The sequence below is a fragment of the Oryctolagus cuniculus genome, chromosome 1 (genome assembly GCF_051225735.1).
Source record: "Oryctolagus cuniculus isolate XC-2025 breed Fujian yellow rabbit chromosome 1, ASM5122573v1, whole genome shotgun sequence".
Taxonomy (NCBI): domain Eukaryota; kingdom Metazoa; phylum Chordata; class Mammalia; order Lagomorpha; family Leporidae; genus Oryctolagus; species Oryctolagus cuniculus.
In genome coordinates this window covers 135,685,671-135,709,049 of record NC_142867.1, presented here as the reverse complement: position 1 = coordinate 135,709,049, position 23,379 = coordinate 135,685,671, and the positions used below count along the sequence as shown (strand labels likewise).

At 44.9% G+C, this 23,379-nt stretch overlaps 1 protein-coding gene across 7 annotated transcripts in view; it reads right to left on the bottom strand.

The window, feature by feature from the left end:
• The window catches only part of NTRK2 (neurotrophic receptor tyrosine kinase 2), a 387,985-nt gene that overhangs the window by 327,776 nt on the left and 36,830 nt on the right, over positions 1 to 23,379 (bottom strand). For all 7 annotated transcript variants that reach the window (XM_051833735.3, XM_089315550.1, XM_089315559.1 and 4 more), the window contains 4 exons: positions 20,054 to 20,128; positions 19,871 to 19,942; positions 14,719 to 14,787; positions 11,140 to 11,294 (listed from right to left, as the gene is read on the bottom strand). In XM_051833735.3, coding sequence (XP_051689695.1) covers positions 11,140 to 11,294; positions 14,719 to 14,787; positions 19,871 to 19,942; positions 20,054 to 20,128 — 371 coding nt within the window. The remainder of the gene's footprint in view (positions 1 to 11,139; positions 11,295 to 14,718; positions 14,788 to 19,870; positions 19,943 to 20,053; positions 20,129 to 23,379) is intronic.

Sequence of the window (23,379 nt, the reverse complement as noted above, 5' to 3'; positions counted from 1 at the left end):
AAGATCCAAGAATAATATAGACAGAAAAAGAACACTGGAAACTGGATGTACATAGTACACAAAACCACCTTAAAGGCTCTCTGTGAAGGGATCCATTTAACTTCCATTGGCCTTACCGTCCCCAAGCTCACATGGAGACAGAGGAAATATACGCAGAGTGCATCAGGAACTCAAAAAAACTCAACAACAAAACAAGCAATCCAGGTAAGAAATGAGCAAAGGACCTGCACAGACAGTCCTCAAAAGGAGAAATGCAAATAGCCAACAAATAAATATATGAAAAAAATGCTCAATCTCCCTAGCTATCAGGAAAATACAAATCAAAACCACAAGAATGTATCACCTCAACCCTGTCAGAATATTATCCATGCTGGTGCAGGTGTGGGGAAGGGAGAACTCTTACACACTGCTGGTCGAATGTAAATTAGAGTAACCACTATGGAAAACAGTGAGGTGAGTTTTAAAAAATATAAAAAAAGGACTACTCTATGATCCAGCAATCCCACTACTAGATATACACCCGAAAGACATGAAGTCATTGTAAAAAGAGAAACTTGTATCATGTTTACTGCGGCACTGTTCACAACAGCCACAAAACGGAAACAACCACAACCATTTTTTGAATTACGACATCTTGTTTAATTTCATTTGAAGCAATCTGACAAAATACAAAAAGTTCATGAAAAAGGGAATCAAAACATAAATTTTGGTGCAAAAAAACTTTCAAAAGCCATGCATAGTGTTTTAAATAAAGCACATTTCCATGAACTTTTTGAAAACCCCTTATCTAAAATACACGCATATTTAAATTCAGATGTGAACTTTGAAAACAAGGACTCTCACTGATGATAGCAATGAGATTAAAAGCTAGTAGATATTGGGTACTAACTATGTGTTGGACTCCGTCTTCAATATTTTCCATATGATCCTGAAAATCCAGAAACAGGGTGCTATTCATATCCCTGTTTCAGATGGAGAAGTTCAAAGTTATCAGCACTTCTACTCCTCCACTGGTGCTTTCCTGCTTCTGCTTTCTCCCACAAATGCACACTTCTTGGGAACTGGCCACATTTACCAGGTCCTCCAACCACTAATTCACAGTGTACAGGTTTTCAATTTCTTTTTTCTCTTTCTGGGACATTTAGAATACATTTAATTTGTAAGTTTTATAAAATTTTAACATTTCCTAGTCTCTCTAAATACAAAATTTTAAAATTTATTTAAACCTATATACTTATAAAAATGTATCAGAGCTATCAATAGCCTTGATTAAACCATGTGTCAGAATACTTTGGGACATCTAATAGTCATCAGATGGCTACAACCAACTTAGCATCCCTACGTAGCTCTTTTGTAGGGATTTCAAACTCAACATTTCCAAAATCCAGCCCATGGCCTGCCCCATCCATGTCTAGACTATTCTCATTCCTCTGTATCCATCTGTCTGCATGGGCAGAAAACTGTTGATGTTCTATTCCCTGGTATTCAAGCCACTATCAAGTCCTTTGATTTAACCTGGTGTGTATACTTTTCTCATCTCCATATGCCCTCAAGAGGTCACTGCGTTTCTTCCACAGCATTTTGGTAGTCTCTTGCTCTATTTTACTTGTTTGTTTATTTAGTTATTTGAATTTTTATGAATATAAAGAAAACAAATTCTATGTCTTTCATAGGTACAATTCTAATAAGATAGCCATACTTCTCTCCTTCCCTCCACCCTCCTCCTTCTTCCTTTTCTTCAGTTTTTGCAAAGACATAATTTCAGTCTGCTCTATAATCACACACTTGACACACCCTAACCAGAACATTCCACAAGTAAAAAACAGAGAGAGAAAGACCGGGGTTCCACAGGAGTACAAGCAAAGGCAACACGCAACAACTGAATCCCAAAATGTCCACTTCAACTTCATTCCTATACAGTTTTTTGTATTCTAGATTAACGACTACATATTAGAGGAAACACGATGCTTGTCTTTTTAGAAGTAAAAGTTGAGGAGAATTAACCTATAATCTTTTAGGGTTATTAACTCTGCTTTGCAACAAGAGAGATGGGTCAAATTTGGGTTTCACATTTTAGTCTTCACCAGGAAATCTAGATTGTGTTCCCTTTTTTTTCTCTTAAGAAAGAGGATTGATTGGTTTGAAAGTTGAAAGACAGAGTAACAGAGAGAGAGAGGGAGAAACAGAGGAAGATCTTCTATCTGCTGCTTCACTCCCCAAGGGCCCACAACAGCCAGACTTAAGGCAGGAGCCAGAAACTCCATCTTCTTTGCCCATGTGAGTGGCAGGGATTTGAACCCACGGCCACTGCATTCCTAGGCACATTGGCAGGAAGCTGGATTTGAAGCAGAGTAGCTGGGACTGCAACCGGCACTCCAATGCAGGATGTGGGTGTGCCTTGGGGTGGCTCTACCCTCCGCGGTACACCTGCCCTGGACTGTGCTCTTTCTCAACTTGCTCCGTGATCTTGAACTTTCTTCACTTCACATGGGGCCATCGTTCCATGTGCATAAACACACTGAAGTTAAGGGTGATTCTGTCTTCTCTCATGTTTATTTGTTCAAGCATAAAGAACTGAAATACTTATCTGTTAATTCCCAAAAGATCATTAAAAGTCTAGAACCTTCTCAACTTTTTTATTTTTATTTATTTATTTTTTTGACAGAGTGGACAGTGAGAGAGACAGAGAGAAAGGTCTTCCTTTGCCGTTGGTTCACCCTCCAATGGCCGCCGCGGCCAGCGCACCCCGCCAATCCAAAGCCAGGAGCCAGGTGCTTCTCCTGGTCTCCCATGCAGGTGCAGGGCCCAAGCACTTGGGCCATCCTCCACTGCCTTCTCCGGCCACAGCAGAGAGCTGGACTGGAAGAGGAGCAACCGGGACAGAATCCGACCAGGACTAGAACCCGAGGGGCCGGCACCGCAGGCAGAGGATTAGCCTAGTAAGCCACAGCGCTGGCCTATTTTTTTTTTTTTTTTTAATTTTTGACAGGTAGAGTTGTAGACAATGAGAGAGAGAGACAGAGAGAAAGGTCTTCCTTCCGCTGGTTCACCCCCCAAATGGCCGCTACGGCCGGCGCTGCATCGGCCCGAAGCCAGGAGCCAGGTGCCTCCTCCTGGTCTCCCATGCGGGTACAGGAGCCCAAGCACTTGGGCCATCCTCCACTGTCTTCCCGGGCCACAGCATAGAGCTGGACTGGAAGAGGAGGAGCCGAGACTAGAACCCGGGGCCCATATGGGATGCCGGCACTGTAGGCAGAGGATTAGCCAAGTGAGCCAGGGTGCCGGCCTCTCCTCAACTTTCTACCTTTGCAGTATATCTCCCGACGTCTGTTTCTGCTAAACAGATATATCCCACAATCAGGAATGAAACCAGGGTGAGCCTGACCTATTTAGAAGACAGTTGCAAAAAAAAAAATATATGACAGAAAATTAGCAAAAGAACTTTCCAAACTCAAACTGGAAGCTGTGCTTCTGCGCTGATGTGAGCTGTGTCATAACAAAGGCAGCTAGCATATACTTTCTAAACACAACAACTTAAACATCAGCTGACACCTTAGGGGGAAAATCAGCCTTGTTCAGCGTCCTAAAATGATAAAGAAGGCAATGATTCTGATTTCTAATAAAGTTAAGGCAAAGCAGTATACTAAACTAGACTTCGTATATGCTTTTCATGAAAAAAAAAAAAAATCCAGCTTTGATGCTAAGAAAATAATGTCTTAGGCCAGTCTAACTTCCACTGCTTTAACCAACCTTCTAACTTTAACTGCCATAAACAGTATTTTCTTGATGTATCTTAAGAACTCTCTATGGGCCGGCGCCGAGGCTCACTAGGCTAATCCTCCACCTTGCGGCGCCGGCACACCAGGTTCTAGTCCCGGTCGGGGCGCCGGATTCTGTCCCGGTTGCCCCTCTTCCAGGCCAGCTCTCTGCTGTGGCCAGGGAGTGCAGTGGAGGATGGCCCAAGTGCTTGGGCCCTGCACCCCATGGGAGACCAGGAGAAGCACCTGGCTCCTGCCTTCGGATCAGCGTGGTGCACCGGCCGTAGCGTGCCAGCCGCGGCAGCCATTGGAGGGTGAACCAACGGCAAAGGAAGACCTTTCTCTCTGTCTCTCTCTCTCACTGTCCACTCTGCCTGTCAAAAAATTTAAAAAATTTAAAAAAAGAACTCTCTATGTTAAAAGTTTGCAGTTTTGGAACAGTGGACAAGTGGAAATTCTTTATAAGTAACAACAAAACCAAAGGCAGGTCTGATTCAATCCACGGAATCTTTGAAAGTATTTAGTAGAGCGGTTGCACAGTTCCTCAAACAAGTGAACTGCTACCTATGGCCACTATGGGGCCATCATTCTCTATGGCAAATAGCTCCTGGTTAAATGGACTGAAGAATTCTTTTGATAGACCCAGAAGAATTCCGCTTTTCCTAAATATATTTGCCTCCTACTTAGAAAGAGAGCATTTTACCCACTATTACCACATCCCAAAGAAGTCTCTTTCAGAAAAGATTTAACATATAGTTAGAGCATTAAAAATGAAAGCATAAAGTACACTACTCCTTAATAACATCCCTTGGCCAGGGGAAGTGTTTGAAAGGCTCCTATGGCAAGACTAGTGGCTGAAGACCCACCAAGTGCACAGGAATTGAGGGGACATTTTTGAAACATACTATGTGATAAATAATCTCATTAAGAGCTCTAACAGAAGTGGCACGGGCATTTTTATATGGAATGGTGCACCACACAGCACAGCAAATTCACCTTTCTTCACTGGCATTTGTGTGAGTCCCCGTCAGGCCCTGCACCAGCCTTTGTGGCCATCTGGTGACAGAACCAGCGAAAGGAAGTCGCCCCCCCCCCACTGTGTGTGTGTATGTGTGTCCCTCTCTCTTTCTGTGTCACTCTGCCTCTCAAATAACTTAAAAAAAATTTTTTTAAACATGGATCACTTGACAGTGCAAAAAAATTAACTAATGTGGAAATTGTGCATAGTTTGTATTAATTTGTATTAATAGTTTTTCCCAAAGATTAAAAAGGGCTTTGTGGAGAAATAGACCGCGGCGTGTTTCACAGCACGAAACTTACAGTAATTCCAGACAGGAGGGGACTGTTAGAAAAATACAGTGAGGCATTTGGACTGTTCTGCTAATGGGAGCAGTGCGGTTAAACTTTCCAGCCTCGCCTCCTACCATGCCTAATTTATCTCTAAGGGAATAAAGGAAAAAACAGGCAAAGAGGACAGGAATTCAGCAAACTGTTAAAAATATGGACCATCCACTAGAACAAGAATTTTAAGCCATTTTTAGTTAAATGAAATATTAGCACCATTATATTAGAAACCTGGGCCAGTCTAATCATTAATATAAAAGAGTTCAAAGATTTATTCATTGATCAATTAGGCAAACATTCATCAAATGCACATTATGCTCAAGGGGTACTTTAGATACCACAGTAAATGCATATGTGCATATCAAATGTAGAAATTTATTCTCCATATGAAACCTACAGGATCCAATGCTAAAGGAGAGAACTTATCAGGAAACCCTTCTCATAAAGAGAGAAATCCCAGTAGCTGTTTCTCCAATCCAAATGAAGACATTACCTGTTGCAAACTAAATGCAATGACCATGGCTACTGATGAATTGCTGGTTTGCAGTAATGAAACACAAGGACATACTCTCAGTCAATTCAGAGTTAGTAAAAGAGGTTTAAAAAAAAAATGGGAAAAAGATGTACTCCAAGCAACTGTGACTTAAACATGACATATGCTTTAAAAGTGGATCTAAGAGGAAAATCCAGGTGACCACAAGTTCATTTTTCTAAACAAGATAACTAGCTGGAAGGTATCTATGTGTTGTCTGTTGTTAAATGTCAGAGAAAGATGTTTCAATTGTATAACACGGCAGTGTAACTTTCTGCTCAATTCATCTAAGCTCTCTTTAAAGAACCAAAGCTGGAAAAATGATCGCTCAGACATTTCATTACTAAGCCCCAAACTGAACAATGCCGCTCAGTGACATAAAATAGTCTTAAAAATCCAGAACCACATTGGAAAATGAGCAAGCAGACTGTGGGCGAGTAAGAAACTATGAGGAACCCTGCACAAGAGAAGGCAGAAGAACCGAGGAAAGAAAAGCCCTGGACGGGCACCATCAGCATACAATGCACAAAATCCAAACGCCCCAGGCTACCACCTGGAGCATCCAACAATAGCTGTAGCAGCCGCGCTAGGTGCTGGTGACCCCAAAAACATACAGTGAACCCTTATACAGGAAAGAGCTGAGCTCAGTCAATAAAGAGGAACGCTAGGGGCCAATGGTGCCGCACAGTAGGTTAAACTGCTGCCTGGGACACCTGCACCAATTTGAATACTGGCCGCTCTGCATCCGATCCAGCTCACTGCTAATGCGCCTGCTAAAGCAGCTGAAGATGGCCCAAGTGCTTGGACCCCTGCCGTTCACACGGGAGGCTCAGATGGAGTTTCTGGCTCCTGGCCCTGGCCCTGCACTGGCCTTTGTGGCCTTTTGGGGAGAAAACCAGCGGATGGAAGCGTTCTCTCTCTCTCTCTCTCTCTCTCTCTTTCTCACTCTCTCTCTCTTTCTGTGTCACTCTGCCTTTCAAATAACTTAAAAAATAAATCTTTTTTTTTAAAAATGGATCACTAGAGAGTGTAAAATTAAAAATCACTGGTTGAAAACACTCAGTAACTGGAGAAAATCTTGACAGACAAAAGGATGAGGAAAGCCACTGTCCATGATGCAGCATGAAAGGACACATGAATGAACATATGAAAAGAAGGCAGGGGAGGGGCCCGGAGCTATGGCACAGTGGGTTAATCCTCTGCCTGCAGCCCTGGCATCCCACATGGGCACTGGTTCGAGTCCCGACTGCTCCACTTCTCATCCAGCTCTCTGCTATGGCCTGGGAAAGCAGTAGAAGATGGCCCAAGTTCTTGGGTCCCTGCACCCTCATGGGAGACCCGGAAGAAGCTCCTGGCTCCTGGCTTCAGATCAGCACAGCTCCAACCATTGCAGCCATTTAGGGAGTGAGCCAGCAGATAGAAGACCTCTGTCTCTGTCTCTCCCTCTCATTGTCTAGAGCTCTGCTTCTCAAATAAATAAATAATATCTTAAAAAAAAAAAGAAGAAGAAGAAGAAGAAGGTGTGGGGATGGATGGTGGAGCCAGAAATAGAAACGTCCATCCCATGAGAATTCCTGAATGGGAAGCTAAGTGGGAAAACAGCACAGAGCCAAAATTTAGAATGCTTGTTCAGAACGAAGACCCAAACCCTCCTGCTGAATGGTTTCCTCTCTTGCCAAACAGAATTTCAAACCAACTCAGCCCACAGCATGCTTCAAGGTGGTGACCCTGAGCAATAACACGGATAAGGAGAAAATCCTCAAAGTTTCTAGAGGAAAAAGCAAAGCCACGGTTGCTCAGCAAGACACAAGCCACGGGCTGGCCTCTGACCCCGGCTCAGGGGCGCTCAGCACGGAACAGCACAATGGATACAAAGCCTGAAGAATTTCCAGCCTAGGATTTTTAACTCAGCCGATTCCAGCAAGAAGAAGAAAAAATGCAGCCAACCAGGCAAAAACTTGGAGATTTCTTTTTAATTTTCTCTGAAAAAAAAAAAAATAGTAGAAAATACACTCTTGCAGAAAGAAAACTCAACCCAAGATGAGGTCATACGAAATGAAAGCTTCAAAAAAGGCAACAACCTATACATAAAATCCCAGACAGCAATGATCTTAGAGATGAGAGGAGGAAAGAAAGCAACAGAAAAGCATCTCTTTCTGTCTTGCTAAGTGTTCTCCCTACACACCTGTAGAAATATGTGTTTAAAATATACGCAGTAAGGGGCCGGCACAGTGGCGTAGTGGGTAAAGCCACTACCTGAGATGCTGGCATCCCATATGGGCACTGGTTCGAGTCCCAGCTGCTCCACTTCTGATCCAGCTCTCTGTTATGGCCTGGGAAAGCAATGGAAGATGGCCCAGGAGCTTGGGCCCCTGGACCCGCATGAGAGACCTGGAAGAATCTCCTGGCTTTGGATCAGCCCAGCTCCAGCCGTTTCGGCCATTTGGGGAGTGAGCCTTTTTTTTTTTTTTTTTTTTTTTTTTTTTTTTTTTTTTGACAGGCAGAGTGGACAGTGAGAAAAAGAGACAGAGAGAAAGGTCTTCCTTTGCCATTGGTTCACCCTCCAATGTCCACTGTGGCTGGCACGCTGCGGCCGGCGCACCGCGCTGATCTGAAGCCAGGAGCCAGGTACTTATCCTGGTCTCCCATGGGGTGCAGGGCCCAAGCACTTGGGCCATCCTCCACTGCACTCCCTGGCCACAGCAGAGAGCTGGACTGGAAGAGGGGCAACCGGGACAGATTCCGGCGCCCCAACCGGGACTAGAACCCGGTGTGCCGGCGCCGCTAGGCGGAGGATTAGCCTAGTGAGCCACGGCGCCAGCCTCACAAGGTGGCTTTTCAAAAAGCCTTTTTGACACTGAAATGAAGCCTGCATGTGACCATGACTGTTACCATTCAGTCCTAACAGATCAATCAAACCTCTGCCCTCCCGAGCGTGGACTGAAAATATCACTCCCATACCCACAATTTGGTGACTGTTAGGCAACCGAAACGAAAAATGATCAAAAATTGAGAAAGTGATTAGGAAACATGAGGACCAGTTCACTCCCTCACCTCCCCTCCCCCAAACACCATGTCTACGAAAGACACAGAAGATGGGGTGCACTAGTGGAACGCTGCCCAGAGAACCGTGCCAAAAATTAAAATCGAAGAAAGTAGCACTGGTTTCAGGCAAGGGCAATGCAGACATCCATGAAGAAGCGGTTTGTGAAATCCCAGCAGGCGTCAGATGTCTCCTTTCTGGTCCTCCCAGTGGCTGCCGAACCAAGGTGGCCACAACAGCCACGGGGATCTGGGAGTCATCCAAAAGGCCAGCTGACTCCACAGCAGACTTTCTTGGCCCTCCAGGCAATGTGTCTCAGCAGTGCAAATTGTACCAGGACAGAGAAAGAACAGTTACCCTCTTAGCAATCAGGAAAAGATATGTGTTAAGAGTAGGGAGATTTTAAAGTGTTGACTACCAAAGAAAACGGAGGGCAGATGGGAGAAGGCACACAGTCCCAAGATACCCAGCCCAGTGCCCTGCTTATGAACCCACAGGGCTCTGACTGTGACAAAATCCCTGCAATCAGGGTAAGCGCAGTCCTTTAGGGCCCTTTAGGGTGAGGAACAAACACTCATTTAGCTTCGTTGCATTCCGCGTTAAGTAGCGGCTGTATTTGTCTTAAATAAAACCAAGCGTCGGGGCCGGCGCCTCGGCTCACTTTGTTAATCCTCCGCCTGCGGTGCCGGCATCCCATATGGGCACCGGTTTCTAGTCCCGGCTGCTCCTCTTCCAGTCCAACTCTCTGCTGCGGCCTGGGAAAGCAGTAGATGATGACCCAAGTGCTTGGGCCCTGCGCCCGCATGGGAGACCAGGAGGAAGCACCTGGCTCGTGGCTTTGGATTGGCACAGCTCCGACTGTAGTGACCATTTGGGGGGGTGAACCAACGGAAGGAAGACCTTTCTCTCTGTCTTTCTCTCTCTCTCACTGTCTAACTCTGTCAAATAAAAAAAATAAAATAAAATAAACCAAGCCTCAAACAACAGGATCTTCTCAAACAAAGAGTCCAAGGCTTATGGTTAATAAACACATTACTCATGGTAAACAACGAGGGGTTCCGTGGCTCCCTGCTGTGCCATCAGCCATGAAGTCTGATGCTTAGCCGCAGTAGCTGTGTGGACTTACTAACTGATGGACTACTTGATTTACAGTGTCCACAGAGCAATAACACACCTGTGGGAATCATAGCGTAGGACAGAGAGGAAGACCCTAGCCACACCGCTTTCCTTTGCTTTCCTGGTAAACTCACTGGCACTCACATGGAGCTGTGATTTTGCCGGATCATGCATGTTTAAAGCCCGCAGAGGAAAACACAGACCATGGGAGTGGGGACAGAAGTAAGGTAGCAGATCTCAAACACAGACCTGAGGGAAAGCACGTCACAGGGCAGATAAGGGGTGGGAGACAAATATGTCAGGTGGTAAAACCAGTCTAGGAACGTGCTGGATTGGACTGCATTTACTTGAGCTGCCAGCACACCTTTTCCAGTCTGAGACCCCTTCCACTGTATGGCCTAGGCACCAACCAAGTGTACAAGGGCATGCCAAAACATTCGTGGAAAAATGGAATTAAAAGTAAATTTATTTTTGAGCAAAAATGTTTGAGATTTGTGTGTACTTTTGCCATAAAAACATTCCTGTGGCCTTTTTAAAAACATCTCATATATGAGACCCATGAAGTTATATGATCTTAGCAGATGTTTTTTGGATGGATGGGTGGGTGGATGGGTATATGTGTAGATGGATGGATGGGTGGATGGGTGGGTGGATGGGTATACGGGTAGATGGATGGGTGGATGGGTGGGTGGGTGGGTGGATGGGTGGATGGGTGGGTGGACGGATGGACGGTTGGACGGTTGGACGGGTGGATGGATGGATGGGTGGATGGGTGGATGGGTGGGTGGACGGATGGACGGTTGGATGGATGGATGGGTGGATGGGTGGATGGGTGGATGGGTGGGTGGGTGGATGGGTGGGTGGACAGATGGATGGATGGGTGGATGGGTGGATGGGAGATGTATGTATGGATGGATGGATGGATGCATGGATGGATAGATGGGTGGGTGGGTAGGTGGATGGCTTGCTGGCTGACGGATGAGTGGATGGATGGATGGATGGCCAGATGGATGGGTGGATAGATAGATAGATGGGTGGATGGATGGATGATAGATGGGTGGATGGATGGAAGAAAGGAAGGAAAAACAAACAAAGTATAAGAAATATGATTTTTTTCTGTACGGACTTTCAAGTCATCATTCAGACTCATTACTCTACTGGCAAAGAACACTCAGCAAAGTTGCTCCCAGCTGAGTTCTGCACACTGCACACAGATGTTACGTGCTTCTCAGGAGACATCAACACACACTACGCCAAATCTGGGTAGTGGCAATCCCCCACACTCTCTACCTCACCAATGCAATTAAATCAATTAACTAGAACTCATTGATTTAAAAACGAATTACCACAATTGGGTATCTGCAGGTTTGCGAGGGGAATATTCTTGCTGCTTTCATTTAGGCAGTACAAATCCTGAGTTTCTGGGCTGGACTTGGTCTCTTGGAGAGTCTTGATCCACATAATGTCACAGGAACATGTAAACGGATTGCCCACCAGGATCCTACATGGAACAAAAGTGAAAACTCATCAGGCTCCTTCTGCTGTGTGAGCTGCACTAGTGTTCAGGAAGTACTACAACACTATGAATTCCCATAACTTTTGCAAGTCACACTCAATGTCACAGGATGGCGGTATGCGTGACTCATTTGTTCATCTAATACTTACTGAGCTCCTATTATGTGCAGACACCGCTGTGGACATTAACCAATGCAGAGTGATGTAAGACCTTCCAGAACCACAAGGAAAGCAGCACCAGAAGGAAGCAGCCAGATATTCAGGTAACACTTACGTTCCATAGCACACAGGAAAATAAAGTACCATACCAAATTTATCACAGCTGTCATACTGCTGTTAAGAAGCTCTTACATGGGAGCAGCAACAGTGAGTTTTCAGGAAAACTAGTCTGCTTATATGTCTGACATGCAGACTCAATAATAAACTCTAACTTCAGTTTAGAACAATTTCAGCTTAAGTCATCACGAGACTCTCAAAACAGCTAGAAAAGAGATGACAGAATGCTCTCGGCACAGAGAAATGATGAATGCATATGCTAATATATGCTGCAGATGCTAATTACCCTGATTCGATCATAGCACATACATATGGGAGTACTTCCAAACGTTCATGAAAACCAGAATGAACAGGTGAGTTTATCTGGGGACAAAACAATTTTGAAATCCATGCAGCTCTTCCATGACATACTTCACATTTCCCACAACCTTTTTAAAGACCTCTCACATGGATGGATTTCAAAATCCTGTTGTCCCCTAAGTACTCTTGTGTTCTAATTCCATTGGCCATGAACTTCACAAAGTATGCCTATCTATTGAAACATCGCGTTGTACCCCATAAATAAGTGTACAACTGCTATGTGTCAATTCAGACATATAAATGAACAAATAAATAAAACGAGACTAGAAGTGTGAAGCTGAGTGTCCGGAGGCTGACCCGCCCAGCTCTCTGCATTATGCAACCAGAATGAGTTTCACTGATGCAAGAAACGTGGAGAGACCGTGAGAGACCCTGGAACCACCTTCACTTGCAGGCATATGGTCGCATGCACGCGCGCGCACACACACACACACACACACACACGAGTGAGTGGTTAGAGGACCGCACAGAAGAAACCACTGCTGTCCAGACACCAGTCACGCTGCCTGCAATGGGTGAAGGAGGAAGTAGTCAAGAGGAAAATAAAAACCACAAGGAAAAAAAATCTTTAAATGCTTATTTATAATACTCAGTGGCCTATTTAGGATGAATTCCATTTATGGTAATGAGCCTTTAAATGAGCCCATTTAAAATCGTTCCATAGACTCTGCCTGGCACGAACCACAATACTTCAGATTTCTGTTGAGTGCAGGACCTGTGGGGCTTTGCACCATCATTTACTCCTGTGGTTTTCTGGTCGGGTTCTAAGACTCTCAGGGAGATCCCTGGAGACTTTCCCGAGAGTTTCTTTGGGGGAAATGTGGTCACGGTAGACTGGTTTAATTTGTGTCTGCTTGATTGTCTCCAAGTATCCCGCCCACACCAAAATAGGATTTGACGCTATGAGATATGAGATACGACGTGGAAGAGATCACCCCGCCCCCAATCAGCTTAAACTCCACTAATCCAAGATGTTTCCTGGAGTTCTGCGTGCATGAAAACCTATGGGGTCTTTCTAAAATGAGGGTGTGATTCAATCAGCAGAAGGGATTAGGAAGCAAAGGGATGCGCCCATTGCCATGTTTGTATGGCGGGCAGCTGGCCTCTCCCCCAGCAATCTCTGTGCAAAGCCCTCCTACAAGGACCACTACAGCACATTACACTTGCTTGTTTAGATTTCTCTCTCTCCCTCCAGAGAGCAGAATCTCAGTTACAGAAACGTCTCTCCTTCTGTCCTCATGGCCTACTGTTACATTAGTTTGATCTGTACACTAAGTTGGTTGGATTCCGAGACAGGAAGCTGGAAGCAACAATTTCATCTTAAATCGGTCCAGACAGTTTTACGCAGTGATACCCAGAATCCGATCTTGAGCACCTTATTCTATTTCACACCGAGTGAAAGCTATGCCTGTGATAGAAACACCAGTGAACACACATGCACTACATGTTCTCCGTCATATGTGGCAGCTAAATAAGTTGACCTTGTGGCAGTAGAGAACAGAGCGGAGGTTACCCAGGCCCTGGGAAGGGCAAGGAAGAGGAGGAGGAGGATAGAGTTTGGTGATGGAGAGCAAAAATACAGTTAGACAAAAAGAATCAGTCCCGTGTCCTATGGCACAGCAGGGTGACCGGTGTCAACAACATTGTATCGTGTATTTCAATATAGCTGCGAGAAAGGATTTTGGACACTCCCAACACAAAGGATTGATGAATATTTGGATGATGCATATGACTTAAGTACTCTGATTTAATCACTGGACATTGCAGTCATCTATGAAAATACCACACTAGACTCCCTACGTGTGTACAATGATGGGTCCATTTAAAACAATTTTGTAGGAGGAAATGCTAGAGTTTCAACTTCCATATTCAATTTATTCCAAGTAATCACCAACCACCAAGACTCTGTAACCCCCGTCACTAACTATTGACTCCCGCTGTCTCCTCCTTGGAGGCAGCTTCGATTCTGCACAGTTGCTTATCTACGGGGATGGACGTTCACCAGAGGACTCTGCTGCCCAACCTTCAAAGCCCCAGTCCATCCTGGCCCACATGTGCCACACACAGTGTCTGCCTTCGGGATCCTTGGGGCCTCTCACCCAGAGGAGAGACATCAGTTCACATTGGCTTCTTGATGATAACACCAAGAACTGAGCACACTGGCAATGCAGGCTGTTAGTCATCAACACATTTCAGTGTTGTTCTTATCATGTCACAGCAGAGGAAATCGGGACACGCGGATAAATATTGAATGGAGTGGCAGACGCAGAAGAACATCTCACAGAGATGGGTGGGCGGGGAGGGCCAGCTCTCCTCCAGTGCTCGCCACTCCCCCGTGGCGCCGGCGCTGACAGACAGGGTGGAGGAGTTCTACCCACTGCTATTATCTCCTTGAATGGATCTGCTTGACTTCAGGGCCTGCCCATAACAGGAGCCACACAGATGCTAAGATGGATGCAGCTATTTGGACACAAAACCTTCTTCTTTTCTTCTTTTTCCCTCTAGCAGAAAATAAAGGCTGTGTGTAAAAACATGAAAGCCCTTCATAAATGATAGCATACTATTGAGATTTCTATTTTTTTTTCAATGTATCAAACCACCTTTTCACGAGGGAATAAAAGAACAAGAGGCTAAAGCTCTAGGAATCATTTTTCAGAATTTTGATGTAAACGTAGACCTGCAACTTCACTCACTTAAAAAAAAAAAAAAAAAGAAAGAAAATTATCATGATCTTTGAAAATGTTTCCCAAGTACAACAGAAAGTCATTACTTACAGCTCGGATAAGTCAAGGTGACGGAAATGTTTCCTAGACAAACTCGTCAGTTTGTTTCTGGTAAAATTTCTGAAAGAAATAGAAAACACCCACTGTGAATTTAGAATGCTGCATTTAGGAGCAAAGTCACGGAGATTTTCCTTTCAATTTATTTGTTCATTGAATTTGCCTCACCTAGACCCAATCTGGTCCGACAGCTCAATTTTTACCCAAACTTTCAGACTATTCTTGCTAATGGGGGCATCCAATATTGTCTATCTTTTTTAAGATTGTCTTTATTCATTTGAAACACAGAGTAGCCGAGAAAGAGATCTTCCATTCACTGGTTCCCTCTTCAAATGGTCACAACAGCCAGGGTTGGGCCAGGTCAAAGCTAGGAGCCAGGAACTCCATCCCAGTCTCCCACATGGGAGGCAGGGGCCCAGGTACTTGGGTCATCCTCTTCTTCCCCAGGTGCGTTAGTAGATGTTGGATCAGAGGTGGAACAGCTGAGATTTGAAGCACTATTCCAACATGGGATGCCAGCATTGCAAGCGTGGTTGAGAACAATGTGCCACAACATGGGCCCCTCATTTTGTCTATTTTTCATTTCTCTCCTACCCAAAAGTTTATTTGTCATATGCCGATTAAGAGTCAAGTATATACTTCCTAGAGATCCTAGCTGTATGAACAACTCAGAGGCAGATATGTAAAATCAAACACAATTTAAAAATATAAGCTCACCAGGGGAAAAAGAAACTAATATTAAGCAGTATCATGAATGTTTGGAAGTTATGTGGCATACAAAACTGTATTAACTGAATTTAACATGACTTTATAGGAGAAAAAAATTATGCATTGATCAATTCTGCTGAGATTGTTTATATATGACCTAGAGAACTAGATAATTCCATGATGATAACAACAACATCAGGTCTTAAGGAATATGTTGGATTTTATCTTGAACTAGTGTAACAACATACCATCTTGAGATCTGGACCAATCAGACAACGACAAAGATAACATATCTGTGATTAAGAAAGCAATCATGACTGTCTGGGCATGTTCCAAACATTTAGTTGTGTTCAAAGGATGGGCATCTCCAATGACCAATGCCAAGAGTCTTGTGGTGGGAAATCCAAAGCTGTAACCTTGGCGGTGGGTTCATTCTGTGAGTGCGCTTACTGCTTGGATTTATTTACAGTGAGTCCAACACTTGGGCCTCTAGAAAAGTGTTTCATAAGCAAGAGGAACGTAAAACAAACACCAACTTTCTCAACAAGAGCCAAGACCTCAACAGACCAGAGGAAGCCAACAGTCTTCCCGTGCCCGTTTCCTGCTCAGGAAAGCAAGGGTTGGGCTGAGGTTCAGCAAGCACCTTGAGACTGAGGGTGACGGCAACCCTGGGCCCCTTCCCCTTCCCCGGGGCTGCTCTGCTGTGTGGGCCCAGTGCAGCGATGGGTTAAAGTATTCTGGTGTCTGAGTAACTGTCTGCAAAGTGAGGTGAAAACCCAGAAGCTACTGGATGAGCCACAGCAGCAGGATGTGTGTGTCCACTCCCCAGTTCAATTCTATGTTGAGATTTCCACTCATCCCAACTCCCACCTACACCAGGGACCATCCTTCCTTCCACCCTTGCTTCTTCTTCTCTCTTCCTACTGGGTGGGAAGTGCTCACCCACACAACAAAACAACCCACTGAGAGGTTGTAAAATGTGCCTACAGAAACCTTGTCTTCTGGAATGTTCTGGAATGTGAATGAAGAATGGGTGTCACTAGAGTGTAACCCATCGATAAAGTCAACCTTGTCTTATATGGCCCCGTCTTTAAGACACAGTTTTCCACCTTTATCAGGAATCCTCATCCTGAAAGAGAGATAGAGAGAAAGAGAGAGAGACAGAGAGAGACAGAGACAGAGAGAAAGAAAGAAAAAAGAAAGAAAGAAAGAAGAGAAAGAAAGAAAGAAAGAAAGAGGAAGAAAGAGAGAAAGAAAAAGAACAAATGACCGAATGAGAAAGAACCCTATTCTTCCTCCCTAGGAACAAAGAGGAGAGGACCCCAAGCAGGAGGCCTCTGAGTGCCCAGGCTCTCCCTGCCGACTGCAAGGGACCAAGCCGGCAGCTGCTGCCCATGTTCAGCTGCCAACAGCACAGCACAGAGCCGGGTTACCGGCCAAGGAACAAGATGCGTTTTATGAATCATACTTATTATTGGGGCCAAAAGCCAAAAGAGGAGGAAGAGAGGAGGGGGGGAACAAAACCCACAATCCCCTTACTGTTTCGTTACAGAACTTTGCAAAGGAGCTAATTAGCACCTCTGCAAAGCCTCTGGAAAACACAAACACTGGCTTTTCTTGCAGTCCCTTGGTTCCTAGGGGCTGAGCAGAGATGAAAGGCGCCAACAAGGACGCTCAGCCAGCAGTCATGGGGGCTCTGGACAGTCACCACAGGATGGGAATAAGCGCAGGCGACAGACAGGAGTGGTGACAGTGGGACAGGAAGTCCAACTGGAATTCCCCTGACACCGGAAGCCGAACGGACTGATGCTGCGCACATTTTTATACTGATGGGGAAACTCGGAGAGAGAGGAGAGAGAGTGGGTGCATTCCCAGGGGTACAGAGAAGCAGCTTTTAATGTGCATTTCTTTCTCAGCTCCGTTCCCCTTCTCCCCCTTCCCGAGTTGAGATTTGAGGAAGGAGTGCAATTTACATGTGGAAAATACAGGAAGAACAAGCCCACCCATTCCCCCCAGTCATAAGCAGAGGCTGGCTCTCAAAAGCAAACTGCTCTATGCAGTTGTGTACTGGGGCTGCTAAAGGGCCTACCACCATTTTGCAACTTCTTCATAGCCACCTGTCACACGTACCTAATTCCTCTCTCGCCATCTGACAATGGCTACATATAGCAATCGTTTTTGAAGTTGGACCAATGATTGGCTTCCCGACGCTTGTCTCTTAAGGAAATTAACTAGGTACATATGACTATTCAGTCTACTATTTCCAAGTGACACCTCTTTGAGAAAAAGGGACATGGGGACAGCGTCATGCCTGAGCCAGTTGAGCTGCCACCTGTGATGCCACCATGCCAAACCGGCTGGTTGCTGGCTGCTCTGAAAGCAGCAGAAGATGGCCCAAGTGCTTGACCCCTGCTACCCATATGGGAAACCTGAATGGAATTCTTGAATAACTCCTGGCTTTGACCTGGCCCAGACCCAGCTATTGTAGCGATTCAAGGGGTGAACCAGCAGATGGAAGATCTCTTTCTCTCTCTGTCACTCTCATTTTCAAATAAATAAAATGAATCTAAAAAAAAAAAAAAAGAAACATGAACAGATATTTAGCATACTATATGTTGTATATGACACATAGGAATGCCATTAAAATTATTCCACCATAAATCACCATAAAAATATACAAGGTAGCTTTGGTAGTCACATAAGTTGCATACAAGGAAAATGCAAGATGTAAGCATATCAATCAATTCTAACTACCCACAGTCCTCTGTACAAATCATAACACAAGGAGCAGCAATGTGATGAAGCAGCCAGTGGAATGTGGTTGTGAGTAATTTGGGTCTGAGGTTAGCTGTAATGAAAATACCAGAACTTAACTGCTGAGGTCATTAATTACATTCAAGTGATTGCTTTAGACTACTTGGCTTTTTTCTTCTACCCAGCTTTTCTCTTGTTGATGCTATCAAGGCCTACGCAGACACGAGCTCTGTACGGGCAAACTACAGCCTGACTGCAGACAGGATGCCAAAAAGTGTTTAAGTGAAAAGCGTTCAGAAAGTTCCTTGGGCCTTCATCACACTTTCACAGAATGTCTTATATCTTGATTCCTCCAACTTTATTTTGAAAGTGACTACATCATCCATGCCACCTATAAAACATCATGTCATGATACTGGCTGTATGGAATTAACATTGTAACATTGTCCGTGTCATCAAAGATCACACAGTGTCCAGACTCTCTGCTCTAAGAGGATGAGTCTTCCTCTAACTGACGCGGAAACCAGTTGAGGACAAGTTCTCCCCAATAAAATGCAGAGGACTGATGTTACAAGAAGGGCTGATTCTCTGGCTACATAGATGACACAAATTTTATTCCTGAAGTCTTATTTTAAGAACATGGAGATGAGTTAGACCTGGTCGCATACTTCTGTCACCTACAATCCTTGGACCTGGGTGACTCCTAGAACACCCTCTGTCTGCTTTTACTTATAAAGTAGGGACAAAAAAAAAAAAAAAAGATTTTCTCTACCAATTAGCAGAAAAACCACCAAGTGAAACAATGCAGGTGCGACTCCTAAAGGCAATCTCTGGACTATGAGACAGGTAAGGTTTGTCCTCAGAGAGGATTTGATGTGTCAAAAAAGAGCCATTGAATGAAGCAATGATCTTGTAGCAGAAGCTCTCTGAAAACATGGGAGATGGAGGACACCAGTCTCAGCTGAGAAGTCCAAGCAAACATTGCTCACCTGGGTGCTCTTCTGTTTAATAAGAAACTGCTCAGGAAGGTGACACCTTACCAAGGTGAACGCCATGGTATAGATCATTTACCAGCAAACAACCAGACAGCTGCCATTTTCCAAATTTCCATTTGATTTCAGTTAACAAAACATCACCAAGACTTTGGGGAAAACATTTCCTAGTGTTAACACTTGTCTGACCCTCAGCATTCCCCATGATTGATTTTTCTCCACTTTTATCAATCCATTTCAGACAGCTGTGGGAATATGATGACTCAAAGGAGGGCCTGTCGTGGGGGAGGGAGAGCATTAGTAACTTTTAGTTCCCTGGAAAGGCCAAGGCCAAGTCAGCTCTTTCAGTTGCACCAGTTTGATGTCTTCCAGGGAGCATGTTAGGATTCCAAGGGAAAGAATCAAGGGTTGAGTACAAGGCCATAGTTTTCACATCAGGCTCCTTGCTGTTGGCCTATTGCTCGGTCCAAGATGGAAATGGCCCAGAACTTCATGAAAGGGAATAAACAAGTTGTTCTAAGTACTCCTCCGAAGCTATTCAGAAATCAAACAAAATCAAAGCTAATGTTCCTAAGCTATTATCACAGCTATACTAACTTCTAAAAGGAAGGCTTAGAGTAGGAAAATAAACAAAGGAGGAAAATACTGAATAAAATTGGGTCCTGGGAAGTGAAAGAATCAACGTCTACTTACATATGCTGCAGGTTGCTGTTTTTCAGAAATGCCTTGTAAGCCACAAATTTTAAGCCGGAATCTACAATTGTCCTAAGAAAACACAGAATTACATGCTTGTTAGGACTCTCCCCGAGTGCCCACCTTTCCACGGCACAGCAGAGGAGAAACCTGAGACAATAAATACAAGGCCCGAGTACTCACAGATTTCTCAGTCCCACGTAAGCCTCAATATCATCTTCATTGATGATTTCCAACTTTTTCTGATTTGCAATAAAGCTGCAACAAAGCAGAGAGCGAATACTGTTGATGTGGGATGCAGATAAGAGCATGACATAATGGATAACGTCCCTTCAGCCTCACCAAGGCATCCAAAGCGAGCCCTCCACACCCACCCTAGCCCTGTCATTTTGTTTTCCCAAAGACAACAAGAGGAGCAACACTGAGTCTGACAGAGAAACACCCATGACTGACCAGGTTTCATGGTCAGTGATCAGTTCGCCGAGTCTCATTTTTTCCCCTCATCTTGTATCAGTTATGAATTTCAGTTTTCCATTTGCAGGGTATTGCCAATGCACGGAGGTGAAAACATCTCTGAAATGCACCTGTTACGTCTCAAAGGCCTTTCATCCTCACAGATTCGCTGGTGTCATCATCGCATCACTGGGTTAGATGAGCCCCATCTTCCCTGACATCCCCTGAGAAGCAGGCGCTCCTTTCTCTTGCTTCCTAAAACCCTGCAGTGCATGCCCCCCACCACCACCTCTCCCTTTCTTCTACCCCCCCCCCCTCCTTGGCCCAGCATCCCCCTGCCAGCAAGAATCCAAAGTTTTTTTTTCACATGGCCTTGGTTCATTGTCTGTATAAACTTCTTTGCATTTCAGGCATGGAAAGCCAAGACATGGTGGCAAAACAGTTCTGCGTGAAAGATCTCTAAGAGTGAGACCCCAGTGGAAAGAACGGGCCATCAAAGAAGGAGGTACCTTTCTCTGAAGGGAGGACAGAACTTCCACTTCGCATCTGGCCCTGCCTAAAAAACCTACGGAGTTTGTGGACTCAAAAGACTTCCATAGCCTTGGCAGCTCATGACAAGAGCCTCGGGTGATCACTGACGTCATAAATAAGAGTGTCAATTGTTTAATCAACAACAGGAGTCACTGTGCACTTACTCCCCATGTTGGACCTCTGTCCTTAATGAGGTGTACTTGAGAATCAATGGTAAAACTTGTCTTCAAACAATGCTTTATACTTTGTGTGTCTGTGTGGGTGCAAATAGTTGAAATCTCTACTTAGTACAGATTTGGTCTTCTGTATATAAAGTCAATTAAAAATGAATCTTAATGGAAAATGGAATGGGAGAGAGAGTAGGAGGTGGGATGGGAGTGCGGGTGGGTGGGCGGGAATGGGGAAAGAAACACTATATCCCTAAAAGCTGTACATATGAAAATTTGTATTCATGAAATAAAAACCTTCAAAAAAACAAAAAACTTCTCTGCCATCCCCTCCCCAACCCTCGAACATGGAAGTGGATGAATAACTGGTCACAGAGAGAACTCCATCTTGGTCATGATGATTGGCTTAGAGACATGCATGTCACACAATTAGACCAATGAAAACCTTCCCTACAATTAAACTAATGAATGCTGGCCGTGAGAGAGAGAGAGAGCGAGAGTGTGTCTCTCTCTTTCTCTGGGATTATGGCTGAGGGATGACACAGGCCTAGAGCTTCTACAAAGGAAAGAAACTACGCACAAATGAAAACAGCACATAAAAAGAAAAGAGAGCCAAAGAGATCTAAACGGAATGCTGAAAACGCCACTTGGGAGTTTGGATCCAGCTATCTCGGAGGCTAGATGTCACTACCCGCAGCTGGACTGGGATTTCTGTGATGTGAAATCATCAACAAAGGCCCTGGGAAGACAAGCACACAGCTATTACAACTTCCATAATGGAGCTTCCTGAATTCTACCTTGTACGACAGGTATTAAAGTACCTGTGTCTATTCACTTTTCTTATCACAGTCTTTTTGAAGATAATTCTGTTTTATAATTCTTTTTTTTTTTTTTTTTTTTTTTGACAGACAGATTTGGACAGTGAGAGAGAGAGACAGAGAGAAAGGTCTTCCTTCCATTGATTTACCCCCCAATGGCCGCTGTGGCCTACACGCTGCGGCCGGCGCACCGTGCTGATCCAAAGCCAGGAGCCAGGTGCTTCTCCTGGTCTTCCATGGGGTGCAGGGCCCAAGCACTTGGGCCATCCTCCACTGCACTCCCGGGCCACAGCAGAGAGCTGGACTGGAAGAGGAGCGACCAGGACAGGAAGAGGAGAGACCGGGACAGAACTGGCGCCCCAACCGGGACTAGAACCCGGGGTGCCAGCACCGCAGGTGGAAGATTAGCCTATTGAGCCACGGCGCCGGCCTATAATTCTTAAAATGCATCACAGTAGTTTTTTTTTCTCAATACTTCACACAGGGTAGGCACTTAAAGGATGGATGGGTGGACAATTGGAGAGATAGACTGATGGATGGACGGCTGAGCAAATGGACAGAAAACAGCTGGTGTTACAAAGGCAGTACAGAAGGCCGGTGCCACGGCTCAGTAGGCTAATCCTCCGCCTTGTGGCACCGGCACACCGGGTTCTAGTCCCTGTCGGGGCACCGGATTCTGTCCCGGTTGCCCCTCTTCCAGGCCAGCTCTCTGCTGTGGCCAGGGAGTGCAGTGGAGGATGGCCCAAGTGCTTGGGCCCTGCACCCGCATGGGAGACCAGGAGAAGTACCTGGCTCCTGCCTTCAGATCAGCACGGTGTGCCGGCCGCGGCAGCCATTGGAGGGTGAACCAATGGCAAAGGAAGACCTTTCTCTCTGTCTCTCTCTCACTGTCCACTCTGCCTGTCAAAAAAAAAACAAAACAAAACAAAACAAAAAAAACAAAAACCAAAGGCGGTACAGAAAGTTATGCCAGGGTACATTTTCCTCTTTCTTTTTGAAAAAATTTAAGACGCATGATACATAACATGTTCCAATTATGACACTACATATATATGTGACAGATCTTCAAAAAGTTCATGTAAAATGCATCTTATGAAAAAGCTGCATGAATTTGAAATTTTTTCACCAAAATAACATCTTAATTTCATTTTTTTACGAATTTCTTGATGTCACCTTCAACATAGCTCTGCCATCAACAACTTTAAAATGAAAAGGAAAAAAAAAAAGTGGGAAGCCATAGTGGAGAACATTCAGCACACAGTACTGGATGCCTTCTACCCAGCAAAGGAAAGAAAGTGAGAACAACACGCACGCTAAAGAATTGAGCATTTCTGGGGCTGGCACTGTGGCACAGTGGGCAAAGCAGCAGCCTGCAGTGCCAGCATCCCATACGGGCACTGTTTGAGTCCTGGCAGCTCCTCTTCCGATCCAGCTCTCTGCTATGGCCTGGGAAAGCAGTAGAAGATGGCCCAAGTCCTTGGGCCCCTGCACTCACGTGGAAGACCTGGAAGAAGCTCCTGGCTCCTGGCTTTGGATCGGT